Source organism: Carcharodon carcharias, chromosome 20 (assembly GCF_017639515.1).
Source record: "Carcharodon carcharias isolate sCarCar2 chromosome 20, sCarCar2.pri, whole genome shotgun sequence".
NCBI classification, from domain to species: Eukaryota; Metazoa; Chordata; class Chondrichthyes; order Lamniformes; family Lamnidae; genus Carcharodon; species Carcharodon carcharias.
Genome location: NC_054486.1, coordinates 33061330 through 33088560, shown reverse-complemented (window position 1 = coordinate 33088560; position 27231 = coordinate 33061330). Strand labels below are relative to the sequence as shown.

At 45.9% G+C, this 27231-nt stretch overlaps 1 protein-coding gene across 1 annotated transcript in view; it reads left to right on the top strand.

Moving 5' to 3' along the window:
* LOC121292315 (1-phosphatidylinositol 4,5-bisphosphate phosphodiesterase beta-2-like) overlaps positions 1-27231 on the top strand; it is a 138949-nt gene that overhangs the window by 1901 nt on the left and 109817 nt on the right. The window contains 6 exon segments of the mRNA XM_041214167.1: positions 787-864; positions 2123-2191; positions 16631-16771; positions 18489-18568; positions 25242-25295; positions 25509-25584. Coding sequence (XP_041070101.1) covers positions 787-864; positions 2123-2191; positions 16631-16771; positions 18489-18568; positions 25242-25295; positions 25509-25584 — 498 coding nt within the window.

The following is a 27231-nucleotide window of genomic DNA, read 5'->3' as shown; positions in this document are numbered from 1 at the left end:
TGGAATACTCTTTTAGTCCTTTAAAACATAATCACTGGTTTTCGGCCACAAATACATGTCATTTTTGATATAAAGCAAGGCTTTATAACACTAAGTATGGAACAGTGGCATATCGTAAGTTACAGTAAGACACAGTGAAGTATGGCAAGATAAGTGAGTTACGCTGAGGTGCACTGAGAAATGGCAGGCTAATATACAATCTTTTTCTTCGTGTATCGCTCGTTCTATCTTTCTATCTCTGTCACTTTCTCTTTCTCCCTCTCTCTTTGCCAGTCTCTTGTTGGATGAATGATGAATTATTAAATCAAGATTCCATCTGTCCTCTCAGGTGGATATAAAAGCTATAAGAGAAATGATTTAAAGAAGAACAGGAAGTTCTCCCTGGCATCCTGGTCAATACCTATCCCTCAATGAATAGCACCAGAAATAGATCTGGTGAATATCCAATTACTGCCTATGAAACCTTGCAGTGTGCAACCTGGGGCTGCTGTGTTTCCCATATTACCCCAGTAACTACACTTCAAAAGTATTTCATTAGTTCTAAAGTGCTTTGGGACATCCTGAGCTCATTAAAGGCACTATAGAAATGTAAGTTCTTCCTTGCTTTCTCTTTCCTCTTTCCACTCTTCTTGCTCAATCCTTCTCTCACTGTGCCATCAATGCCAGAATCCATTGAAAACACAGCCAGACAACTCAATGCTCATGATAGCGGCAGTTTTCTAGCGTTCCCGAGACCAGATGTACTGACAATATTTAAGCCAATGTTGTGTTATTTTACACCCTCAGGATACAGGGGTTGGATCACCAGTGGTTCTACGTATTGATTCCCATGGGCACTTTTTGTACTGGACCTACCAGAATAAGGTAAGAATAGTCAAAACTTCAATGGCCTAGAACTTGCACATTTCCCTAGCAATTTTCTCCACTCCTGGAAACAGGACGTGGCTATTCAGCCCCTTGAGCCTGTTCCACCATTCTACCATTATACCCTAGTTGATCTGTACTCAATTCTATTCACGTGCCTTTGCTCCAGATTCCTTAATCCCCTTATCCAACAAAAATCTATCAACCTCAGCCTTGAAAGCTCCAATGGACAACCAGAATCTAAAGCTTTTAGGGGAAGAGAGTTCCAGATTTTCTTTCTGTGAAGAAGGGCTCCCTGATTTAATTCCTAAATAGACTGGCTCTAGTTTTAAGATTATGCCTCATTGTTCCTCATCAAAAGAAATAGTTTTTCCATATTGAAGTGTTTTGTTATCTCAAACACTTCAATTCGATAAGCCCCCCCCCATTTACTACACTCAACTCCTGAAGGCAATGATACTCTGATGTTCAGGTTCCATAGATACTAATACTCTTTAGGGAATATTAAAGTATGTTGAAACAAAGATATAAAGGTGGGTTAAATTGAAACACATCTACCAAGAGTTAACCTGAGAAAAGTTGGGTTGGTTGGATTGAGAGATATGCTGAGATAATGGGGTTGACGGATAAGGTGAGATGGTGAGTGGGGTTGAGGGATATTGTGGGTAGGTGGGGTTGAGAGGTATTATAGGTAGGTGAGGTAGAGGGATATTGTGGGTAGGTTGGGTTAAGGGATATTACGGGTAGGTGGAGACTGATGGGTGTAACCACTGATGGGTGAGATAGAGCCAGGCTCAGATCTCTGCTTTTTACACGTCTCTCTGGGGCCTGTGGTCTCTCTCTCTGGCCTCTGTGTTCTCAGAACCTGGGGTCTCTCTGGATCTGTGTTTTCTCTGGGTCAGTGGTCTCTCTAGGGGCCTGTGGTGTCTATTGGGGCTTGTGGTCTCTCAAGGCCTGAGGTCTGTCAGGGTCTATGGTCTTTGTGGGCCTGTGGTAAACCTGTCAGTGTTATTGAGAGGCAAGTGTTAAAGAGACGATTGCATTCCATTTAACAAACGAAAGGGGAGCTGGTCCATATGGAATGAATCGTTAATCAGAAATGCAACTAAAACATTAAGAGACTATCCAGTGTGACAACAAACAGCAGGAAGGCCAGAGACTAATGCTGCTATTCACCGACTTCTCTGCGTGGTCTGTTGGGGCAGTAATGGGCTACAAGTGATTCATGATCATCATCCACTCCTGTTTCGTTTTGCAGCATTTGGAGTGCCTGGACATCACCGTGATCCATGACACAAGAATTGGAAAATATGCCAAAGTCCCGAAGGTAAGCTCTGAGACCTTGACAAGTGCTCTCCCACAAAGGAGCAGCTGCCTATTGGTTGGTGCTTCCCATTCTCCCTCCCTACACTTTGCTCACACTAAATGTACCCAAACACAACGGGAGATGAAGGAAGGGCTGCCGGAACTCTCCATTCTCAATATCTTTTCTTCAGGAGCCCGCTGATTTACTCAGTTGAACCTCTTCCCTCTACTCTGCCATTCCCCATGCGTGACAATCTCACACCAATTCTTCAAGCTTCACCAACCTGGTGCCATTAGCAGAGCCTGGTGTGGCAGAGAATTACTTTGAAATGGCAGGATGCAAATTGACCATTTAGCCCACCAGGTGGTGTTAGTGTTTACCTTCAATATGAGCACTATTCTAATCCCATGACCCAACCTGTCCACATATCCCTTTGTTCCCCTTTTGGTCAACCAATGATCTAATCCATTCTCAATCGTTGACACATTTCTGCAGCAATCACCAACTCCAGCAGTGAGTTCCCTGGGTGGAAAAGCTTCTCCTACTCGCTGAATATTCCACATTTAAACTTGTCCTCAGGCGCTAATCCTCAATCTCTATAAACAATCAGCTTACTCCATCTACTCTCTCCCATCTATTGGGAATAGTAAGGGAGAAGAGTGGGAGTCCTTCTTTCAGTTAGCCCGGAGTGAGTTAGAGGCTCGGATCATGGGATTCAGGGGTTTGAACGTACACCTGGAAGTGAAATACAGACTGGGATCTAATCAAGGAGTTAAGAGGATTCATATATAGAATAACAGATACCTGGAGTGAGTTAGACGATGAAACTAACTAAGGGGTTTGGCTAGTTTATAGATGGGGACTTGTGCCAAAATTGTAAGAGCTCCCATAGATTAGTCAAGCAAAAGCCTGACATAGTCATATTCACTAAACCATACCTTACAGCTTATGTCCCAAACTCCTCCATCCCCATGCCTGGGTATATCCTGTCCCACCAGCAGGACAGATGCTGCAGAGGTGGCAGCACAATTGTATCCAGTCAGGCAGGAGTTGCCCTGGGAGTCCTCATCATTGACTCTGGACTACATGATGCCTCATGGCACCAGGTCAAACATGGACAAGGATATCTCTTGCTGCTTACCGCCTACCACACCCGCCCTGCATCCCCCACACCCCTCTTCCCTTCAGCTATTGAATCAGTGCTTCTCCATGATGAACACCATATGGAAAAAGCCCTGGAGGGGCACAGAATACTCTCTGGTTGGGGTACAGCACTGAAGAATGTAACCAGGAATGGCTCAGTTACACCATTACTAACTGAATCGACTGAGTCCTACAGGACATACCATTCTCACTATCTACTTGTCACAGATTCATCTGTCCATGACGGTGTAGGAAGAAGTGACCACAACACTATTGTTGAGGAGATGATGTCCCGCTTCACACTGAGGATACTGTCCTCAGAAGACCAGAATCAGATCAACCTGTGACTTTATTAAATGGCGGAGCAGGCTCAAGGGGCCAAATGGCCTACTCCTGCATCTATTTCTATGTTATATTTTTATGTTCTTATGTAGTAGTATGTAGTATGTGTCATATTAGTTCTCCAATCCATAGGAAGGGTACTGTGGCTTCAGAGAGGATATCAGCACAGATTCAGTAGGATGCTGCCAGGTATGAGAAATTATAAATAGCAAAATAGATCTGAAATAATAAATTCACAGTAGAATAATGAAGACTACGGAGCAATACACATGCTTAAAATTATGAACAGATGGAACAAGATAGTTTAAAACAAACTATTTCCAGTAACAGAGGGGCCTAGAATGAGGGGCCATAGATACAAGATTAAATTTATGACATTTACAAATCAGAGCAGGAGAAACTTCCTCACAGAGTTGGGAGGCTATTGAACTCATTGCCAGGATTAGTGATTGAGGGGAAAACTATGTCAATATTCCAGATTCAATTGGATAGATGGATGAAGGAGGAGATAAGATAAATCTGGGGGCAAGGCAAATAAATATGGCTAGAATTAGATGTGCAGGGCAAACACCAACACATGGAAGGTATAGGATGTACGGCACAGAAAGATGGCGTTCAGCTGAACCAGTCCATGCTGGTGTTTATGCTCCACCTAAGCCTCCTCCCATCATTCCTCATCTAAATCTATGACCTTCTCTCTCTCTGCTTGTCTAGCTTCTCCTTAACTGCATCTATGCTATTTTCTTCAACCACTCCCTGTATAGTGAGTTCCACATTCTCACCACCCTTTGAGTGAAGAAGTTTCTTCTGAAACACATGCTGGTTGAGATTAATAGCCTTTGAGGTGTTGCAATTTGTATATTTCAGTGCACTGAGGATCCCCCCAGCCTCGAAGCTGTGTCGAGGTCCCCTGTGTGAAGGCTGTATCAAAGTCCACTAGGGAGGCTATGTCAAGCTCCCCAAAAACAGGGAAGCTATGTCGAGGCCCCTCCAACCTCAAGGAGCCTGTGTCGAGGTCCCCTGGGAGGCTGTGTCAAGATCCCCAAATACAGCAAAGCTGTGTCAAGAGCTCCTGGGGAGACTGTATCAAGTTCTCCCGGGGAGGCTGTGTCAAGATCCCCAAATACAAGGAGGCTGTGTCGAGGCCCCTCCAACCTCAAGGGAGCTGTATCATGGTCCCCAGGGCAGGCTTTGTTGAGGCACCCAAATTCAGGGAGGCTTTGTCGAGGTCCCCTGCGGTGTGGGTGATAGGCGTTTGCCTCCATTTTTACTCATGAAAGCTTGCATTTATTTAATGCTTTTCATGACCACCAAACGTCTCAAAGTGCTTTCCAGCCAAAGAAGTACTTTTGAAGTGTAGTTACTGTTGTAATGTAGGAAATGCAGCAGCCAATTTGTGCGAAGAGAGGTCCCACAACAGCAATTTGATAATAAGCCAAATAATCTGTTTTTGTGATGTTGATTGAGGAATAAACATTGAACGGAGAGAACACCCCTGGTCTTCTTCAAAATAATGCCATGGGATCTTTTACATCTATCTGAAAGGGTAGACAAGGTCTTGGTTTTCTGTCTGTCACCTGTGACAGTGCAGCAATCCCTCAGTGCTGCACTGGCCTTCGTTTTTGTGCTTAAGCCCTGGAGTGGGACTTGAAGCCCTGATTCTTGTGATTCAGATGTGAGAGTGCTACCGACTGAGGCAGCTGTTGGATGACAGGATAAGCAATTTGTTTAACCAGAATGCAAAACCATAGTCCCTGAATGCACTGTTCCATGGGATTAACAAATACAAAAAACATGCAAATACTACAAACTGACAGCCTGAAGCACTGACACAAGAACACAAAAGTTAGGAACAAGAGGAGGTCATTCGGCCTCTTAAGCCTACCCCCGCCATTTGATAAGATCATGGCTGATCTAATTGTGATCTCAATTCCACTTTCTCTTGACTCCCTTGCTGCTCAAAAATCTAACTCAGCCTTGAACGTATTAATTGATCCAGCCTCCACTGCTCTCTGGGGAAGAGAATTCCACAGACTAAAAAAATTTCTCCTCATCTCAGTCTTAAATTCAAGAACATGCTAACAGTACAAACCACACAAAGGGAAAAGGTAGGCTGGAATCTGAACTCTGGGTATTGAAATTAACAGCAGTAAATGGAAACAGTTAGGAACATAAGAAAGAGGGTCAGTCAATCAGTGCCTGTACAGGGGTCAGTCTATGTACACAGGGTGTTAGCTCCTTAAACAGGATCAATCTCTGTGCACAGGGTCAGTCAGTCTCTGCATGTACATCAGTGGTGGAAGGAGTGAATGTTTAAGGTGGTGGATAGAGTGCTAATCAAGCAGGCTGCTTTGTCCTGGATGGTGTTGAGCTGCTTGAGTGTTGTTGGAGACGCAGTCATTTGGGCAAGTGGAAAATATTCTATCACAGTCCTGACTTAGGAGTTAGGCCTAGGACATTACCCTGCGGAACTCCAGCAGCGATTTCCTGGAACTGACATAATTGGCAACAACCATTTTCCTTTGTGCTAGCTTTGACTCCAACCAGTGGAGAATTTTCCCCATGGTTCCCACTGACTTCAGTTTTGCTAGACCTCCTTGATGCCACACTTGGTCAAATGCTGCCTTGTAGCTGGTGGACAGACTTAGGGGAGACAGGGGCGAGTCACTTGCCTCAGAATTCCCAGCCTCTAATCTGGTCTTGTAGCCAGGGGATGTATATGGCTAGTTCAATTGAGTTTCTGGTCAATGGTAACTTCCAGGATGTTGATATTGGGGGATTCAGCGATGGTAATGCTATTGAATGTCAAGAGGAGATGGTTAGATTCTCTATTGTTGGGGATGGTTGCTCTTTTTGGAAATGGACATGGAAATGGAAATGTTACTGGTTACTTATCAGCCCAAGCCTGAATGTTGCTCATGTCTTACTGCATAGGGACACAGGCTGCCTCAGTTGCGAATGGTTCTGAATATTGTGCAATCATCAGTGAAAATCCCCATTTCTGACCTTATGATGGATGGCAGGTCATTGATGAAGCAGCTGAAGATAGTTTAGTCTATGACACTATCCTGAGGGATTCCTGCAGCGATATCCTGGGACCGAGATAATTGGCCACAACCATTTTCCCTTGTGCTAGGTATGATGCCAACAAATAGAGAATTTTCCCCATGATTCCTATTGACTTCAGTTTTCACGCTTGATCAAATGCTGGCTTGATGTCAAGGGTAGTCATTCTCACTTCACCTCTGGAGTTCAGCTCTTTTGTCCCTGTTTGCACTGAGGCTGTAATGAGGCCAGGAGCTGAGTGGTTGCATTGGTACATTCCTCAGTCCAGTTTAGACCAGACCTGGTCACTGTCACCTTTGAGCAGTGCATACAATGGTGCTGCGATTTCTGCAAATTGAGGAATGAAACTCTGTTGATACCCCTCCAGCCCGAGGATGGAATGTAAGCCAGTCTTTGAGGTGGGCAGGCCCAGATGTTGGATGGTCTCAATCCTGTGTTGATCAGGGCTAATATCAGATGACCTGACTTGTACTCCCAGAAAGGTGACGTGGTCCTGTACCAGCTGTGCTTACACGAATGGACTAAGTCTGGCCTTCTTTAGTAACTGCAGCAGTTCCTTTAAGAGGGTTAAATTCTGAGGGCAGTCCTTAGTGGCAAAGAGGAGGTCATCGATGTACTGGAATAGACAGCCTGGTCGTGAAAAGCTTTTCAATGCCCCAGCTATACGTTTATGGATGATGGTGGGGACATTGTGGCAATGTGAAACCCTTGTGGCAAGCATGTCCAGGTATAGCCCTTACAAGCCTCCCTGGTGTCAGGGTAAAGGACATCACTGAGAGGGTGCTGAACTTCCCCCAGGTGGAAGGTGAACAGCAGGAAGGAGTGGACCACATGCAAACCAATGACATTGGAATAAAAGATTGAGATTATGCAGTCAGAGTTTCAGGAGCTAGGGAGGAAGTTAAAGAACACAAGCTTATGGATAATAATTCCTGGATAATTTCCAGAGCCATTGGCTGGCGAGTATAGGAATAGTAGGATAAGTCATATTCCGAGGTGGCTTGAGGAATAGTGCAGGAGGGAGGGTTTCAGATTTGTCAGGCACTGGAACCAGTTCAAGGTGGGATAGCTTGTGCCTTAATAGAACGGGGATCAATTTCCTCGCAGAAAGGTTATCCAGGGGTGAGGGAGGAATTTTGAAATAATTTGGCAGAGGTTGAATACGATTATGAAACATTACATAGCATAACATAGGATATAAAGCACAGAAACAGGCCATTTGGCCCACCCAGTTCACACTGGCTTTTATGCTCCGTTTGAGTCTCCTCCCATCTTTCCTCATATATTATCTATTCCCTTCTCCCTCGTAAACTTGTCTAGCTTCCCCTTAATTGCATCTATACTATTCACTTCAACCACTCACTGTGGTATGAGTTCCACATTCTCACCACTCTTTGGGTAAAGAAGTTTCTTCTGAATTCTCCATTGGATTTCTTGGTGACTATCTTATATTGATGGACTCTAGTTATGTTCTTCCCCACAAGAGGAAACATTCTCTCTGTATCCACACTATTAAAATCTTATATAATTTTAAATATCTCTATTAGGTTACTCCTCAGCCTTTTTTTGAGAGAAAAGAGAGCCAGCCTATTAATCCTTTCCTGATAAGCATACCCATGCATTTCTGGTGTCTTCCTTATACCTCCTCCAGTGTTTCTATACCCTTTTTATGATATGGTGACACACAGGATTGGAGTGTATTTATATTAATGTGGTCAATAAAGCTGCAGGCACAAGTCACCAAAAGGGACTCTGATGCAGTGGCTATAATAGAGACATAGTTCAAAGAAAGATTTTTTAACTAATATTCCTGGCTACAAAATATTCAGAGAGGGAAGAGAAAAAAGGGGGAGAGGGCTAATAGAATTGATCAAAGGAACTGTTATTGCACTGGAGAGGGATGATGGAGTTAAGGGGTCATCGACAGAATCTATTTGGTTAGAATTAAGGAACAATTAAGGAACTTTACACTACTGGCTGTATACTATAGACCACCGAATATTGGGAAGGAGATAGAAATGTAAATTTGCAAACTATTTAAGTTGTTGGTGCATTTGTAACTGAGTTGTAGTCATTTTCTCTGGTGTAAGTGTCTCATAAACATCTTCCAATTCTCCACTGCCATAGTGAAGGAGCAAGGCCTTTTTCCTTTCATCATCTGTGATTGTAAAACCTACCACTGTGCCTTCAAACTGGTGTAATCACTTTTGCCAATGTGGGAATACAGATGATGGCTCCGAATGCACATCAAAAGGTGGTGGATTAGGCATAAACATATTCATCAGCAATCCCGTAATTAAAGTTGTCTGTAAAAGCTTTCCAGCTTTTTAGATCTGAACTTGTGTTCACTTAACACAGCTTGAGTGTGTCCCTAATTCTGCAACTTAAGATACGGCCTTCCCCATAGAAAGTAGCCAAAACCTTCCAAAAACGATCCTCACCTGGAAGGAATGTTTCATACTTTGCAATCTCCTCCTCGTCTGCTATCTTGGGAGTATCTGTTATCCAATAACACCAGGTTGGATGATTAAATCATCCATTCCCTGACAAAATAAGCCAGCATTCGGGAGGCTCCCCCACAGACTTTGGAAAAAGCATGGAGTTTGTCTCAAAACAAAGATCAAAGTCTGCCAGGCAGTGGTCCTCACATCATTTCTCTATGACTGTGAGGCATGGAGAATCTTCTAGTGTCACATAAAGTAACTAGATGCATTCCACCTTCGCTGCTTAAGATCTATCTGCAACATCAAGTGGCAGGACAAAATCTCAAACACCAAAGTTCATGCAAGGTGCCACATTCTGGTATCAAGATCATGCTCATCAGTGCTCAGCTTTGCTTTGTCAGTCATGTGGTCCGCCTGGAGGATTCCTGCATACCAAAGGCAGCATTCTATAGCCAGTTAAGCATAGGAACCCACACTATAGGATGTCCCAAAATTCTTTTCAAAGACATCCTGAAAGCCATCCTTAGCGCCTCTAAGTAGGACCTCATGACATGAGGAAAAAAACAACCTTAGAGAGATCAAAATGAAGAAGTCTCTGTCATCAAGCAACATTTGAGGAGAACAGAGTCAGGTCCTTACAGGACAAGTGAGCACATTTCAAAGTCAGTACCTTCACCCAACCCTCCAACAATGACTTCATATGTAATTTGCAATCAGATCTGCAAATCAAGATTTGGCTTAACATCACATATGAGTTGACCGCCAACCTAAAAGATGAATAACTGGTCTCCTTGCTGAACATTCATCCATCAAAGTGATGGGAGAATCCATTACATGGGGTCAGTGAGTGCACCCCACACCAGTATGACTCACTGTGATGCTTCTGAAAATTTGTGTTGTTGTCTTTATAAATAGTAAGCTTGACTGGGAGGCAAAAGGGAGTGGATTTCCTAGTTTGCAATGCTGTGATTCACCTTCACATAAACAATAAAATCAGGCTGGTAACAGGAGCTCTGAGTGTACACCTGGAGCTCTTAGGCAAATGAGTTGTTCCTGACTTCCTCACTCGACTCTGAGCATCTGACTTAGGGTAGCAAGATTTTGATGCAGTATTCAAACACTATCATCATCAGTTTGTAAATAATGGATCCCAACAAAACCTCACCAAGCTGCAGACCCTCATCCACACCAACTGGCCCTCACCCATCCTGGTCGGCCCTTACATACCCTCACCCACCCTGCCTGTTATATCCTTCTATTTGATGTAAAAGTACCAATCATGCAACAAAGACCCTTTATTAGAAGACTATATACGTACATTGTTAACTAGGAGCCTGTACACATGTCTGATTTCTGCCACTGCTGCTTTTAGTCTGAGTTCAGAATCATGGGACTGCTAGGTCACATTCTATCTTGTGGTAGTGATTGACAGCAGTTTAAGATATGCCCTCTTAAATGTACATGCACATCATATCACCCTTTAATCTAAATTAGGATACCCTTAAAGAATCAACCTATTTACATGAAAGCAAAACAAAAACAATGGGCGGAATTTTCCAAGCCCGCTGATGCCGGGTGTGATAGGTGGAAAATATGGCGGGACCCACTTCATGACGGTGTGAAGGCAGGTCGCGATCTCCTGCTCAGCACGCCAACAGCTGGCTGCATTTCCTGCCATCGGTCGGTGGAAAGATAATTGTAATACATTGGCATAATTAAAAGGCCATCCGGCCAGGCTTTTGGAACCCCACCATATTGTCTGTCCAAGTCGGCGGGAGAGCGACTGAGGCACCTGGCTACGCAAAGCAGGGGCAGCAACCTCATGAAGAAGGGGCAGCAGGGGCTCCCACACATGCTGCCGAGGGGCAACAGCGAACTGTTGCTGGTCAGCACCTAGCGACACCCAGGGGCTATAGACACTGCCTGCCATTCCTGCAGATGACTGAGAACCAGTGTTGCTGATGACTGCGCATGTCTAGGGACCTGGTGGCTCACATCTGCCACTTGTTTCAGGACTAGGCGCAAAGGGGACATGGAGGGCATCTACTGCTAGTGGCTGTGAAAGTGACCGCGGCGCTCAATTTCTATGCCAGTGGCTCCTTTCAGGGCTCCACAGGTGACCTCTATGGAATTTCACAATCTGCTACCCACAAATGCATCCATGGTGTCACGGATGCCATCTTCTCCATGGCACACAACTTTGTGCATTTTACCCGGGACCGGGACAGCCAGGATGCAAGGGCCATTGGATTTGCCCTGATCTTGGAGTTCCCACAGGTATAGGGTGCGATTGACTGCACTCATGTGGCACTCAGGTCTCCATCACTACACTCAATGGACATCATCAACCGCAAAGGCTTCCACTCATTGAACGTGCAGCTGGTATGTGACCACCAGAAACACATCCTGCAGATATGCACACGGTTTCCAGGGAGTATGCACAATGCCTTCATCCTGAGTTGCTCGCAGATCCCTGCAGTCTTCCAGAGTCCACAGAGGCTGCAGGGTTGGCTCCTTGGGGACAAGGGTTACCTGCAGAGGCCATGGCTGCTGACAAAGTGCGGCGGCCATCCCTTCCTGATGTTCCCGAGCTTGCCTTTGCAGATCCAGCAACTGTGCCATGACCGAGTCCAGTGGCTTGTGATCTGACTCGGACTCAGCAACGTTCTGGCCTCCAGCAGTCCTCCGAGTGCCGGGGGCCTGGGAAATCTCTGCCTCCGCTTGCTGTGGATCAGAAAGTGCAATGTGCTCACCAGATTGTGTTCCCGAGGATATTCTAAAGCTAGGTCCCACTGAGATGTGTGTCTCTACGCTAGTGGAGGATGTGGGTGAGTGCTTTTATGGGATTTCAGGGAGGGTGCCTTCAGATTCCTTTTCAGAAGTTTCTTCAGAGCTTGCTTGGAGGCTCTGGGTCATGGGCTCCGCTTGCTGATTCCCAGATGTGCCTGTGAAAGCAAGGAGAGATAACTAGTGCATGGCAGTGGCCTGTGAAAGAGGACCATCACTCACAGTATGGCTATCTGGTGGATGTTGCATTGCTGGATCCTCACTTGGTACAGCAGCACCGACCTCAGTGTCAGCACAGGACCGGTCCCGATCATTGCCGGCCAGCTGGATGGCCCTGTTTTCAAATCCTGTGAGAACTTTGAATTACGGCATCCCTCCACCTGTCTGCGACCTTTCCCTCCTGCTGTGAGCCAGTTTGTCCTGAATGGATAGAGATGGAGAGAGCGTATCAGGATTCCTGCCAGGCCAGATGATAAGTATTCCTGGCCTGTGTGGGTAGTGAGTGGTCCCATGGACGGGATGAGGGCAATGATGGTGTGTGCGAAAGAATGAATGGTGATGCCCCTTGCACTGGCAGTGAGTGAGGCCCTGTGGATGTGTGATGGGTTTGTGAATGTGTGAGTTGGGAGTGATGAAAAGAGTGACTTACCCTAGCAGAATGGAGGAGATCATTCCCCTTTTGCGGCACTGGGTGGCTGTCCTCTTCTGAAGGGCATTGGCGCTGACCACCACTGCCATTTACTCCCAAGCCAGATTGGTGATATTGCTACCCTTGTGGCCAGAGCGGGGATAGAATACATCCCGATGCGCTTCCATGGCATCCAGCAGTCACTCAAGGGACCCATCGTTGAAGCTGGGGGCTGCAGTCTTTTTTCCTTTGCTGGCTATATCTCGCTGGCAGTGGTGGTGAGCTGGTGGCGATGAGTGCTTAGCTGGCGGCTGCCTTTTAAATCTGGCGGTCGGCGTGATGCAATAGTGGAGTGATGGCAAGCGGGCGAATGAAAGCCCACCTGCCATGGAAATGGTGTGTTTCGCAGGAGTGAATATATAATGAGGTGGACTTGGGAAGATACAGCATGAAAACCCATCATTTTCATCAGTGGGTAGGACTCCATTTTAACCGACCAATACCGCGCTTAGTGCAATTCTGGGAAAATTCAGCTCATTGTGTCTGAATATACCATTATACCAAAAATAGATGTGTAAGTCTCTGAAATGTATCGGTGGTTTGCTTATCTGTCCAGACTTAGCTACAGTGATCTTGGCTGGAGACTTGTATGTTTTCAGAATGCTGGTTAGGGGTGCTGTGTTTGTGCTGCGCCTTAGAACTGTTCGCAATAGGATTACTCAGTATTTCTGGTTGTGGTATTGTTCTGATTTGGCATCTGTTTTGTCACATGGTCATGCCATTTGGTGTTCATACTTGAAACAATCTTGGTTCTAGGCATATGCTGACGATTTCTGCTGGATTCTATGTGCTATCAGTTGGGTGTTGTACTCAAATGCTTTGTCCAATATTCAAGTTGGGTAAGTCATTACCCGCATGCCGGCCATGGGCATCTTTCATCTTCCCTGTTTTTCAGTTAGTGCATCTTATACTCCTGAGAGTATCGACAAGCGATAACTGGGAAAGATTATCTGCACTTGTCCACTGAATAGTACTTCCATGGCACTCCAAGTCCTGTGTGGGACGCAGCAATCTCAAAAAAGTCTCCTTGATCAGATCATAAAACTGAAGAGTTGATGGTCCTTCAGTTAATGACTTTTTAAGGTCATTAAAAATACGTTGATGATCTTCCTGCAAAACAAAGCTTACTTCTTTCTTCAAATGTTCATGAGGAAGTGAGACTTTCTGGGCAAAGTTAGGTATATGGGATGAGAGGAAATGAAATAAACCAAGGCAAAATTGCAGACCATTTTTGTCTTGCGCTGTGGCCTTTGTCTTCTAGCTTGCTAGGGTCAGAACAGATGCCTATGTCAGAAAAGATGGACCTTAAAAGGTTGACCTGTGTAGTGTTAATGTTGCATTTCTGACTAATAAATACAAGGCCTCTCTTCATGCAGCTTCCATCAGAAGATGCAAATTTTGATCACGCTCCTCCTGTTTTGTTGTGCAAACAATGGCAATGTCATTTGCTATGCAGATGCATCCTGGGATCTCACACACGATCCTGTCCAGATGTTGTTGGAAAATATGTTGGCTCATGGAAAGCCTGAACAGCAACTTTGGAAAAAAGGATCTCCCAAAAGTAGTATGGAATGTCGTTAGCTCCCGAGATGTCTTCTCCAGATGTGCCTACGGTTAGCCATTCTGAGCGTCAAGTTTAGGGAAGAATTTGGCATTCACAAACTTGGGGTTCAGCTCCTCAAGTGTGGGGACTTTATGAGGACATCATTTTAGAGTCACCTTCTAACACCTTAGCTCTAAACAATGTGTATAGAACCAGCTATCGTAATGACATTTGTGATGGAGTTACACAAATCTGTGCACTAAACATTTTGGACTATACCATTTCTCTCCATCATATCTAGTTCAGCTTTTGTCATGTTCTGGATGTGAATGCTACACTTGTGCAGTGGATTGATGGATGGAGTAGTGTCTGCACATAGATGCAGTACTGCATCACCCTTGAAACTTTCAATCTGATCGAACCTGTCCGGATATGGGGATGTTTGGTCGGCTTCTGAGGCGATTGAGGTATCCATGTGTTCTGTTGCCTGCATCATCAAATCGTTGACACTATGGATGTTAACGAGAGTTAGATCCCTACAGATAAAAGCAAAATACTGTGGATGCTGGAAATCTGAAACGAAAACAGAAAATGCTGGAAAAACTCAGCAGGTCTAACAGCATCTGCGGAGATAGAAAAACAGAGTTGACCTTTCGAGTCCATATGACTCTTCTTCAGGGCGAGTTGTTGTAATGATATGAGTGCACTGGGTCCCAGGGATGGAATCTCTGAGTCAATTGTACATGGTGAGTTTGGCAGTGGTTGGTTGAATCATCGCTTGCCACTTCTGTGTGTACGTACATTTCAATGTGCAAATGTTTGCGACTGCACCGGTATCCAGTTTTGCATATAGATTATATGGTCCCTGCATTTGTGAGCATATAATCTGGATGGTGGCATAGGCTTCTGTTGGTACCACTATATCATGCCCCTTGCCTCTACATCTACATATTAATTGACCAATGGCCTCTGTCAGTTGTTGCCTGAAAGACATGAATTCCAGGTGATGTATTTGGAATGTTCTATTTTATCTTTGAGTGTTGACCATATTTTCTCTAGCTTTTTAAGACCATCATCCTATTGCCTATAGCAATTTTAATCTTAATGGCTTGTTTATCTGGTTCAAAAATATTGAGGTCCAGAAAATGCAGCTCTACACATTGTTGAAATAAAATAAACTCAGATAAGAGACCTGTTACCTTTCAATTCAGTCTTGGAAATTTTGTGGTCACCTTGTGGCTTTTTATAGGATCATTAAGGCTAGCTGCAATAGGTCAGCTATCCTGGCTTTTGACATCCCCACAGAACATCGCTTGGCTCTCTGAGTTGCAATACCTTAAGTGGCCACTGCCTGAGCTGGTAATAGGTTATTGCTTGACTGCAATGGTGGCACTGTTGAGCTGTTTCTGGTTCTCCCGGGCTTACTTAAGCTCCACCCACAAAGGAGTGATTTAGGCGCGAAATAACTGCAAGATTTGCAGGGGAATATTAAACATAGAAAAAAACAACTTTTTACAGGCTTCTACTGGCTGTTAGGAACTGCTGGGAGCGGATTCTCAATGGGCTCTTCTTCCCTAGTCTAGTCTTAAGTGTTTAACTTCCATCCTGACCTCCTGAGGAAATGCACTGCAGCATTAATAGATTCCTCTGTCTGTGGAGTTTTGCTTAAAGCTCGATCACCCAGAGTCAGCTTTTAATGGCCATTCCTACACTAACTTCACAGCAGGTAGACTTATACTAATTAAGCTTTCCCAAATTTGAACAATCTAACCTGGACCTGTACCTGCTGGCTGGTGCAATGTCCTAGAACGAAGGTACAGTGTATAGGATTTGTACAGTGCTGCAGAATTACTTACACACGACGAGTTAGTATTCGATATTTGTTTCATTTCCATAGCAGTTCTTATGCTGCATGTGAAGGGTTGAGGTTTCTATACTTTTCATTCAAATATTCAAAAACCACACTGCCACTATGTTACGTTCATCTATTAGGCATAAACATACCAGTCATATGACAAGATCAGTAAAACGATATTGTTGGTGCCTTATTTAAGGACAAGAACATAATTATATACATGTACATACAATGGTAACTAGGAGACTATATACACATGTCTAACCTCTGCCACTGCTGCTTGTAAGCTGGGTTCAAAGTCATGGGACCACTACATCACATCCTCTCTTGGTTGTAGTGATTGACAGCAGTTTAAGATATGCCCTCTTAAAGATATACATACACCACATCACAATACTGCCCAGCTCTCACCCAATACCCACCCACCTCTTACTTGACACTCGCCCACCTCACTTGGCCCTGGTTGATGCTCAATACCCACTGGAATCTGATCCATCCTTGTCTGGAACCTGGGTGGCTCAGGATAGGGGATTCATTATTGATTGTGAATAGGATGCTATGTATTTCTTTTGTTTTATTTTTTTCTTAACAGAATCCTAAAATTCGTGAGATTTTTAACGTAGAAAACCCGGAGTCTAATTTCTATTCCAAGTGTCTCACCGTGGTGTCAGGGCCTGATTTTGTTAATCTGACTTTCGACAACTTTGTTGCTTTCAAGGAAAATGTGGTCAAGGTAAGTGGACTGTGTTAACTCATTGCCCTGGGGCTGAGACGACAGAGTGCTGGAAATATGTAGACACAGGCTCTTCTTTGATGCTGTGTAATCACAGCAAAACCTGTACTTTCTATCATCACCACAGGTTCCACAGGTACATGAACCTGAGAAGGTAGACCAGGCCTCAGTTTAATGTTTCATCTGAAAGACAACACTACTGATAATGCAGTGCTCCCTGAGTACTGCCCCTCCAACAGTGCAGCGCTCCCCGAGTACTGCCCCTCTGACACTGCAGTGCTCCATGAATACTGCCTCTCTGACAGTCCAGCTCTCCCTGAGTACTGCTTGTCCAGCAGTGCAGCACTTTCTCAGTTCTGTCCCTCTGACAATGCCACGCTCCTTTGGTACTGACCATCCGACAGTGTCACATTCCCTCAGTACTGTTCTCTGACAATGCCACACTCCCTTGGTACTGACTTTCTGACAGTCCCTCAATACTGCACCTATGACAGTGCAGCACTCCCTCAGTATTGTTGGGTGGGATGGGTTTGTTTGGGTGGGGTCAGTTAGGGTGGTTAGGGTGCAGTTGGGGTGGTTAAGATGGGGTGAGTTCAGGTGAATGATCACCAGCACTACCATCTCTATGATGACCATTAATATTACCACCATCATCATCACCCTCAAGTGGAAACTAGATATAAGCAAATATCCATTCATTGGCATTACTCATGCTCTCCCATCACCTCCTATGAAATAAGGTGATTTTTTTTTATTCATTCATGGGATGTGGGCTTTGCTGGCTAGGCCAGCATTTATTGGCCATCCCTAATTGACCTTGAGAAGGTGGTGAGCTGCCTTCTGCAGTGGTTCAAGAAGGCAGTTCACTACCACTTTCTCAAGGGTAATTAGGGACAGGCAATAAATGCTGGCCTAACCAGTGACACCCACATCCCCTGAATGAATCAAAAAAATCATCTTCTTTTATAGGATATAATGTGAGGGAGGGAGTGATTGAGGAAGTGTGAAGGGAGTGAGTGAGTATGAGTTGGAGGTGTGAGGGGAGGGAGTGAATGTGAGTTGGAGGTGTGAGAGGAGTGAGTGTGAATTGGAGGTGTGATGGGAATGAGTGTGAGCTGGAGGTGTGAGGGGAGGGAATAAATGTGAGTTGGAGGTGTGAGGGGAGGGAGTGAGTGTGAGTTGGAGGTTTGAGGGGAGGGAATGAGTATGAGTTGGAAGTGTGAGGGGAGGGAGTGAGTGTGAGTTGGAAGTGTGAGGGGAGTGAGTGAGTGTGAGTTGGAAGTGTGAGGGGAGGGAGTGAGTGTGAGTTGGAAGTGTGAGGGGAGGGAGTGAGTGTGAGTTGGAAGTGTGAGGGGAGGGAGTGAGTGTGAGTTGGAAGTGTGAGGGGAGGGAGTGAGTGTGAATCGATAGTGTGAGGGGAGGGAGTGAGTGTGTGTTGGAAGTGTGAGGGGAGGGAGTGAGTGTGAATTGGAAGTGTGAGGGGGTGGTTTATTAGTGAGTCAGGGCTCCTTGCAGGAAAACAATTCTTGTTTTGAGAGTCAGGGCCCAGAATGTTGGAGCTTCACCAAATAACATGAAATTAAACCAGTCACTGATTTCTTCTCTGGACATTTGGAATTGCTTTGCTTCCTATGATGTGCTGGTGGAGTGTGTACAGGTGATGCAGTAACATGTTCGCCAAAGCTTCATCTGCACCTTTCTTTGTTTTCTTGTTTAGGGCTGGGCGGATGAAATCTTGAATATCGTTACCCATCCACTGTGCCGCAATCCTCCTCAGTCTGTCACCATCAATAAAATGTAAGTGTTCCCCGTAGCTTTGCGCAGAGATTAGATTCTGCCTGTAAATCATTGACCTGCAGACAATGAGCCCCAATAATACAACATCCTCACAATAGGCGTGTCTGAGAGAGAGTGTGGGCGTGTGTGAGAAAGAATGTCTGCGAGTTTAAGTGTTAGAGTACTACATTTGTGTGTGAGTTTTAGGGGTGAATTTTCTTTGGGGGGGGGGGTGGCGAGGCGTATTCTAGCACATATGTTCACCCCCCTCCCCCAGTTAGAAAAGCTGGCCACAGACCAACTAAAAAAGGCTATCCCTCAGTAATATTATGCCGCAGGTGGCTTCAGTGGAAGGACGTCCTCGCCTTGAGAGCTGCTGGCCAATCTGGTTGGCTGACAGCTCTTGCAGTCCCAGCAGCACCAGAACTCAGTTGTGGGTACCACTGGAATTGCAAACACTTCCACGAAGAAGATAGCATGGATACTGGACTCAGGTAAGTCTGGTATTTTGTGGGGAGAGAGGGGTAGCGTGCTTTGGAGGCCAGGGTGGAGGCACAAAAGGTGGTGGGGGATACTGCCTTGGGGGGAGGGGTTGCACTCATTGTGCAGAATTGGTGAAAAAGTGGCCAACCAACTCTTATCCACCTTCCACTGCCAACCGCATTATGGCGTGGGCAGCGTATATTTCCGGTCACTTGCCTTGTTAACAAATGCCTTTTAATAAGTCTTTTACAAGCAGTGGGCAGGCTGCCCAGCTTCTGTAATATGGAAAACTGGCATGTTGACGTTCGATTCACGACTTGGCATCATCACCCCGGATTTTTGTGAGTATGTGTGGCTGTGTTTGTGTGTGAGTGTGAGTTTGAATGTGTGAGTGTGTGTCCATATGTTTATGTGTGTCTGTGTGTGTGTGTGTGTGTGAATGATATAAACCTGTAGATATGAGCAGAGCCTATGGAGGAGTGTCTTGAAGTGATCTGGGTTTAGAGGAGGTCTCTGATTGAATCAGGGCCCATCGATGTAACTGAGTTTCCATTTGGAAGCCACACATTCTGTCTTTATTGTTTATATATACCCGATGTAAATTCTCAAGGCAGGGCCTGGCCCCTTTCCTCTTCACTCCTGCCTTACCAGACAATTTCTTGCCACACACTGGACAGAATCTTGTTGAGGCCTCAGGGTCTCATCTGCCAGCTAGAGAACCCATCAAGCAGTGGTGAGGCCAGTGGTGGGCCATCCCCTGGAATCAAGGCCCTGGGGGCGGAAGTCTCACCTACCGAGAGCTGCTAGCCAATCAGAGGCAGCTCTTGTGTTCACCAGTGCCTCTGGGGCAACCATGGCTGCTGCTGGAAGGACAGGCATCAGAGTCCCAGAATCGTAGAACGACCCAGGCCACAGATAAGTAATGTGGGGTTAGTGAGATTTTGTGAGGTGGGGGTTGCAGGGTAAGGAGTGAGGGGGGTTCAGCAGCAAGGATAGGGGGGTGTCTCTCAGCGAGACCCCCCATTTCTGATGCCCAGTCTCTTGATCAGGCACTGAGTGCCTTTGATCAGGCCCCCCCCATTAGATGTGACAAGTTAGCTGCACAGTTTTACCTGCTGTGTATGCCGCATGGTGACGGGGCAACGGGATGAGACCCCCTAACTGACCATTAATTGGCCACTTAAGGGCCTCATTAGGTGGAAGGGCGGAAGGTTGGCCATGGGCTTGTCTGCTGAGAACTTAATTCTGGCGGAGGCAGGAAGGTAGCAGGGTTCCAGTAGGCCACCATCCTGTTTAAGCAAGTGCCCTTCCCATCTCCAAGCTTGCCACCAGCAAGGGCACAAGATTCCAGCCACTGTCTCCATCTGATTCCCCAGGGACTGGTGGGTAGAGTGGGAGAGATACATGAGCTGGTGTTTGGTGTCCCGCCTGAAGTTCAGCCCACAGTTTCAAACACACCCTGAGTTATCACCTCTGCCTCTTGATTGCTCCACTCTTCATTCTTCTTCATCTGATCAACTCTTACTCTCTACATCCTCTCTATACTTGCATCACCTTCATTGATAAACTATTCTCAACAAGTTCCCTTTTCTTAGCTTTGTGCCAGGCTACCCATATATGGAGTGAACATTATAAACCCAGGTGACTTGAATACTCTGTCCCTGCCCATCCCTCAGAGATTGGAACCTCGCCTCGTGAATCTACCCTCTTCCAGATCCAAAGGGCAGTTGGGCTGTCTGATACCATCAGCTATTGAGGGGTCCTGGATCCTTGCAGGCAGCCCCCTGACTCCATAGGGATATCTGGAGACCTTCTCTTCCAGACCCCTGGACACAATATTAAAGAAAACATATCTTAGTGGTAACCTCTTCACCATTCCATAGAATCATATAGCATAAAAAATGCCATTCAGCCCATCATGGCTTTGGATCAGGTACCAATGAACCCCACTCCCCTTCTCTTTCTCTGTAGCCCTGCACATATTTCCTTTCTCGCTGGCTTTATTGCCACTATTAAGAATTACTACACTGAACTATTCCTCTCTTGTATCTTCTCATCTCCAAATGCTTTGCCTGGTGAATACACACATACAAGCCCACAGACTCTCTCCCTCTCTCACACACATGCACACACACACACACACAAACATACACACACAATCACCCACACACTCACTCACACACACATACACCCACACACCCTCACACACCCGTATACGCTCACACCCACACTCACAACTCACCCCCCTACACACACACATACACACTCACACCCACCCTTCCACACACACATTCTCACTCACCCACACCCGTCCCCACATGCTCACACACCCACCCACACACCCACACACACACACACACACACACACACACACACATGCACATACACACACACACACACACACACACGCCCAGACACACTCACAACCACATGCTCACACGCCCACAACACATTCACACACAAACTCATACTTACAAACACACCCATACACTCACATACCCAAACCCACACACACAATACAGATGTAGACACACACACACACACACACACACACACATATATACACACCCATACCACACTCTCTCTCACACATACTCACATCCACACCCACACCCACAAACCCATACACATTCACAACCCCCCACACAAATACACACTCACTCAGATTCATTCTCACACACCCATACCCGCACACTCACACCCTCACACACTCACACACACTCACATCCACACACATACCCACCTATCCCCACACAGACACACTCACTCATGCTCACGGTCACACTCACTCATGCTCGTGCTCACACTCACTCATACTCACGCTTACCCTCACTCACACACCCATATGCACACACTCTCACCCACACCCATACCCACACACTCTCACACCTATACTCACACACCCACAACACACTCACACACACATTCACACACAAACTCATACTCACACACATACCCACACACTCACATACCCACACCCACATACACATACACACAGATACAGCCACATTGCTCCTGCCCCACAGAACTCATTTCTCGTTATCTTGACTCCCTTCTCTCTCCCCTTGTCCAGTCCCTTCCCACCTACATGCGTGATTCCTCTGACACCTTACGTCACATCAACAATTTCCAGTTCCCTGGCCCCAACCGCTTCCTCTTCACCATGGACGTCCAATCCCTCTACACCTCCATCCCCCACCAGGATGGTCTGAGGGCCCTTAGCTTCTTCCTCGAACAGAGGCCCGAACAATCCCCATCCACCACTACTCTCCTCCGTCTGGCTGAACTTGTTCTCACACTGAACAATTTCTCCTTCAACTCCTTTCACTTCCTTCAAATAAAAGGTGTAGCTATGGGTACCTGCATGGGCCCCAGCTATGCCTGTCTCTTTTTGGGGTATGTGGAACATTCCTTGTTCCAGTCCTACTCCGGCCCCCTTCCACAACTCTTTCTCCGGTACATCGATGATTACTTCGGTGCTGCTTCGTGCTCTCATCGGGACTTGGAAAAATTTCTTAATTTTGCTTCCAATCTCCACCCCTCCATCATTTTCACATGGTCCATCTCTGACACTTCCCTTCCCTTCCTTGACCTCTCTGTCTCAATCTCTGGTTATAGACTGTCCACCAATATCCATTACAAACCCACCGACTCCCACAGCTACCTCGACTACAGCTCCTCACACCCCGCTTCCTGTAAGGACTCCATCCCATTCTCTTAGTTCCTTCACCTCCGTCGCATCTGTCCGATGATGCTACCTTCAAAAACAGTTCCTCTGACATGTCATCCTTCCTTAACCGAGGTTTTCCACCCACGGTCGTTGACAGGGCCCTCAACCGTGTCCGGCCCATCTCTCGCGCATCCGCCCTCATGCCTTCTCCTCCCTCCCAGAAACATGATAGGGTCCCCCTTGTCCTCACTTATCACCCCACCAGCCTCTGCATTCAAAGGATCATCCTCCGCCATTTCCGCCAACTCCAGCATGATGCCACCACCAAACACATCTTCCCTTCACCCCCCCTGTCGGCATTCCGTAGGGATCGCTCCCTCCGGCACACCCTGGTCCACTCCTCCATCACCCCCTACTCCTCAACCCCCTCCTATGGCACCACCCCATGCCCATGCAAAAGATGCAACACCTGCCCCTTCACTTCCTCTCTCCTCACTATCCAAGGGCCCAAACACTCCATTCAAGTGAAGCAGCATTTCACTTGCATTTCCCCCAACTTAGTCTACTGCATTCGTTGCTCCCAATGTGGTCTCCTCTACATTGGAGAGACCAAACGTAAACTGGGCGACTGCTTTGCAGAACACCTGCGGTCTGTCCGCAAGAATGACCCAAACCTCCCTGTCGCTTGCCATTTTAACACTCCACCCTGCTCTCTTGCCCACATGTCTGTCCTTGGCTTGCTGCATTGTTCCAGTGAAGCCCAACGCAAACTGGAGGAACAACACGTCATCTTCCGACTAGGCACTTTACAGCCTTCCAGACTGAATATTGAATTCAACAACTTTAGGTCTTGAGCTCCCCCCTCCATCCCCACCCCCTTTCTGTTTCCCCCCTTCCTTTTGTTTTTTTCCAATAAATTATATAGATTTTTCTTTTCCCACCTATTTCCATTATTTTTAAATATTTCAAATCTTTTATGCTCTCCCCACCCCCACTACAGCTATACCTTGAGTGCCCTACCATCCATTCTTAATTAGCACATTCGTTTAGATAATATCACCAACTTTAACACCTATGTGTTCTTTTGTCCTGTTGTTTGTGACATCTTTTGATGATCTGCTTCTATCACTGCTTGTTTGTCCCTACAACCACACTCCCATTCCACCTCTCTCTCTCTCTCTCCACCCCCCACACACACACCTTGAACCAGCTTATATTTCAACTCTTTCTTGGACTCGAACTCAAGTTCTGTCGAAGGGTCATGAGGACTCGAAACGTCAACTCTTTTCTTCTCCGCCGATGCTGCCAGACCTGCTGAGTTTTTCCAGGTAATTCTGTTTTTGTTTTACACACAAACACACACAAGTATACACATAGGTACACAACACATGCAACATTCACTCCCTCCACCACCAATGCACAGTGACAGCAGTGTGTACTATCTACAAGATATACAAAGTATACTGCAGCAGTTAACCAAGACTCCTTTGATCGATAGCACCTTTACCCACCTAGAAGGGCAAGAGCACCCAATGCATGGGAACACTAACAGTTGCAAGATCCCCTCTAAGCCACACACCATCCTGATTTGGAACTATATCACTGTTCCTTTACTGTCACTGGTTCAAATTCCTGGAAGTCCCTCCCTAACAGCACATCAACAGCAGCAGTTCAAGAAAGTAGCTCACCATTATCTTCTCAAGGGCAATTAGGGATGGGCAAATGCCTAGTCAGTGATGTCCGCATCCCAAGAATGAATTTTAAAAAATACACACACATCCACACCCACACGCGCATACCCGCACACACATATAGACACATGGGTATACACTCACATATATATAAACACGCATACACACACATACAAACATGCATACACACACACATATACAAACATGCATACACACATGCATACATCCACACATATATACAAACATGCATACACACACACACACTCATATAGACACACAGACATACCCACACACACATACAGAAATATGCATACACACACACACACACACACAGACATACTCACATATATACAGAAACACGCATACACACACACATATAAACATGCATACATACACACACATATAGACACACACACACAAACCCACACTCACACATACAGAAACACGCAGACACACTCACGCACACACACACACACACATCAGTCCCCTCACTGCGTTGAAAGTATGACATACTCCACCATCCTGCCTTTCTTCAACAATCTTCCTTGTTTTAAGAACCATTGCCCATTACCTGGACCCTATTTCCTGATCTATCATCTCTCTTGTCCCTGCTCAGTAATCTCTCAACACACCCACCAGCAGATTCTCTCATTGCCTTTCCCTGCTCCGCTATCACAAGTGCCCAACATGCACTCTCCTTGTAACTATTGGTACGGCAGGATGTATCAATCGATGGGTGTAAGAAGTCCGGTAAGAGACTCTGATAGTTTCACGAACAGCATTCTGTTGTGGTTGTTGAGCACTCCAGATCAATGGGAATGCCAATTAATTTTATCGTTTTATTCTGCAGGTTCACTAAAATAAAGCTGTTTGTGAATGAAGAGAGGAGGATTCCAGTCAGAAAGTATGTTGAGAATTTGAAAAACAAATCTTAACTTTTGACTTATAAAAGTGCAGGTGTAAGAAAATATATAAAATAATTCCTTATCTGACTAATGAGTGAATATTGCCACAAATCCTGATATTTAAATAACTCATTGGTGGTAAACTGGTCTTATAATACAAGTAATACTGGAGTTAAGGATGTTCTTTCTTCTCATGGTGTTTGCGTCTGCAGCATTTACCAGATGTTTCCAGCTGACAGGAAGAGGGTAGAGGCAGCACTGGTTGCCAGTCATCTCCCCAGTCTCAAGGTGAGTGTCAGTTCTACCAAAGTCCTTTTTTAAAATACTAAAAGATAACTTCCTGGGATTCAACACACAGCAGTCCTGAAGCAAGGAGGTCCACACAACTCTGGGGACAACAATCCCCCACAATGAAGATAACAGTCCCCAGAGATTACAGTTCGTCCTCAAATCCCCTCTGAGATTATAGCCCCCATGGAGATTACAGACCCCCCCAGAGATTACAGTCCCCCTCAGAGATTACAGTTTCCCACTGCAGAGATTACAGTCCCCCGGAGTATACAGAGCCCCCCAGAAGTTACAGTTCCCTTGGCGATCACAGGCACCACCTCTCCACTGAGAGATTACAGTCTACCATTACAGTCCCCCACCCCCCAGTCTCTGCAGAGATTAGACTCCTTAGAAATTTATTTTTACTCATTCATGGGATGTGGGCATCACTGGCTAGGCCAGCATTTATTGCCCATCCCTAATTGTTTTTGAGAAGGTGGTGGTGAGCTGCCTTCTTGAACCGCTTCAGTCCATGTGGTGTAGGTACACCCACAATGCTCTTAGGGAGGGAGTTCCAGGATTTTGACCCAGTGACAGTGAAGGAACGGTGTTATATTTCCAAGTCAGAATGGTGAGTGGCTTGGAGGGGAACTTCCAGGTGGTGGTATTCCCATGTGTCTACTGCTAGACGGTAGCAGTCATGGGTTTGAAAGGTGCTGTCTAAGAAGCCTTGTGAGTTCCTGCAGTGCATCTTGTAGATGGTACACATTGCTGCCAATGTTTGTGGATGTGGTGCCAATCCTGGATAGCGTCAAGCTTCTTAAGTGTCATTGGAGCTACACTCATCCAGGCAAGTGGGGAGTATTCCATCACACTCCTGACATGTGCCTTGTAGATGGTGGACAGTCTTTGGGGAGTCAGGAGGAGAGTTACTTGCTGCAGGATTCTGAGCCTCTGACCTGCTCTTGCGGCCACAGTATTTATATGACTAGTCCAGTTCAGCTTCTGGTCAATGATAATCCCCAGGGTGTTGCGAGTGGGGGAGTCAGTGATGGTAATGCCATTTAATGTCAAGGGCAATGGTTAAATTCTCTCTTGTTGGAGATTGCCTGGCACTTGTGTGGTGAGAATGTTACTTGCCACTTGTCAGCCCAAATCTGGATATTGTCCAGGTCTTGCTGCATTTGGACATGGACTGCTTCAGTATCTGAGGAGTCGCAAATGGTGCTGAACATTGTGCAATTATCAACGAACATCCCCACTTCCGACCTTATGATGAAAGGAAGGTCATTGATGAAGCAGCTGAAGATGGTTGGGCCGAGGACACTACCCTGAGGAACTCCTGCAGTGGTATCCTAGAACTGAGATGATTGACCTCCAACAACCACAACCATCTTCCTTTCTGCTCGGTATGATTCCAACCAGCAGACAGTTTTCCCCGATTCCCAGTGACTCCAGTTTTGCTAGGGCTCCTTTGTGCCACACTTGGTCAAATGCTGCCTTGATGTAAATGGCAGTCACACTGACCTCATTTCTGGAGTTCAGCTCTTTTGTTCATGTTTGAACCAAGGCTGTAATGAGATCAGGAGCTGAGTTGCCCTCATGGAACCCAAACTGATTGTCGGCGAGCAGGTTATTACTAAGCAAGTGCTGCTTGATAGCACT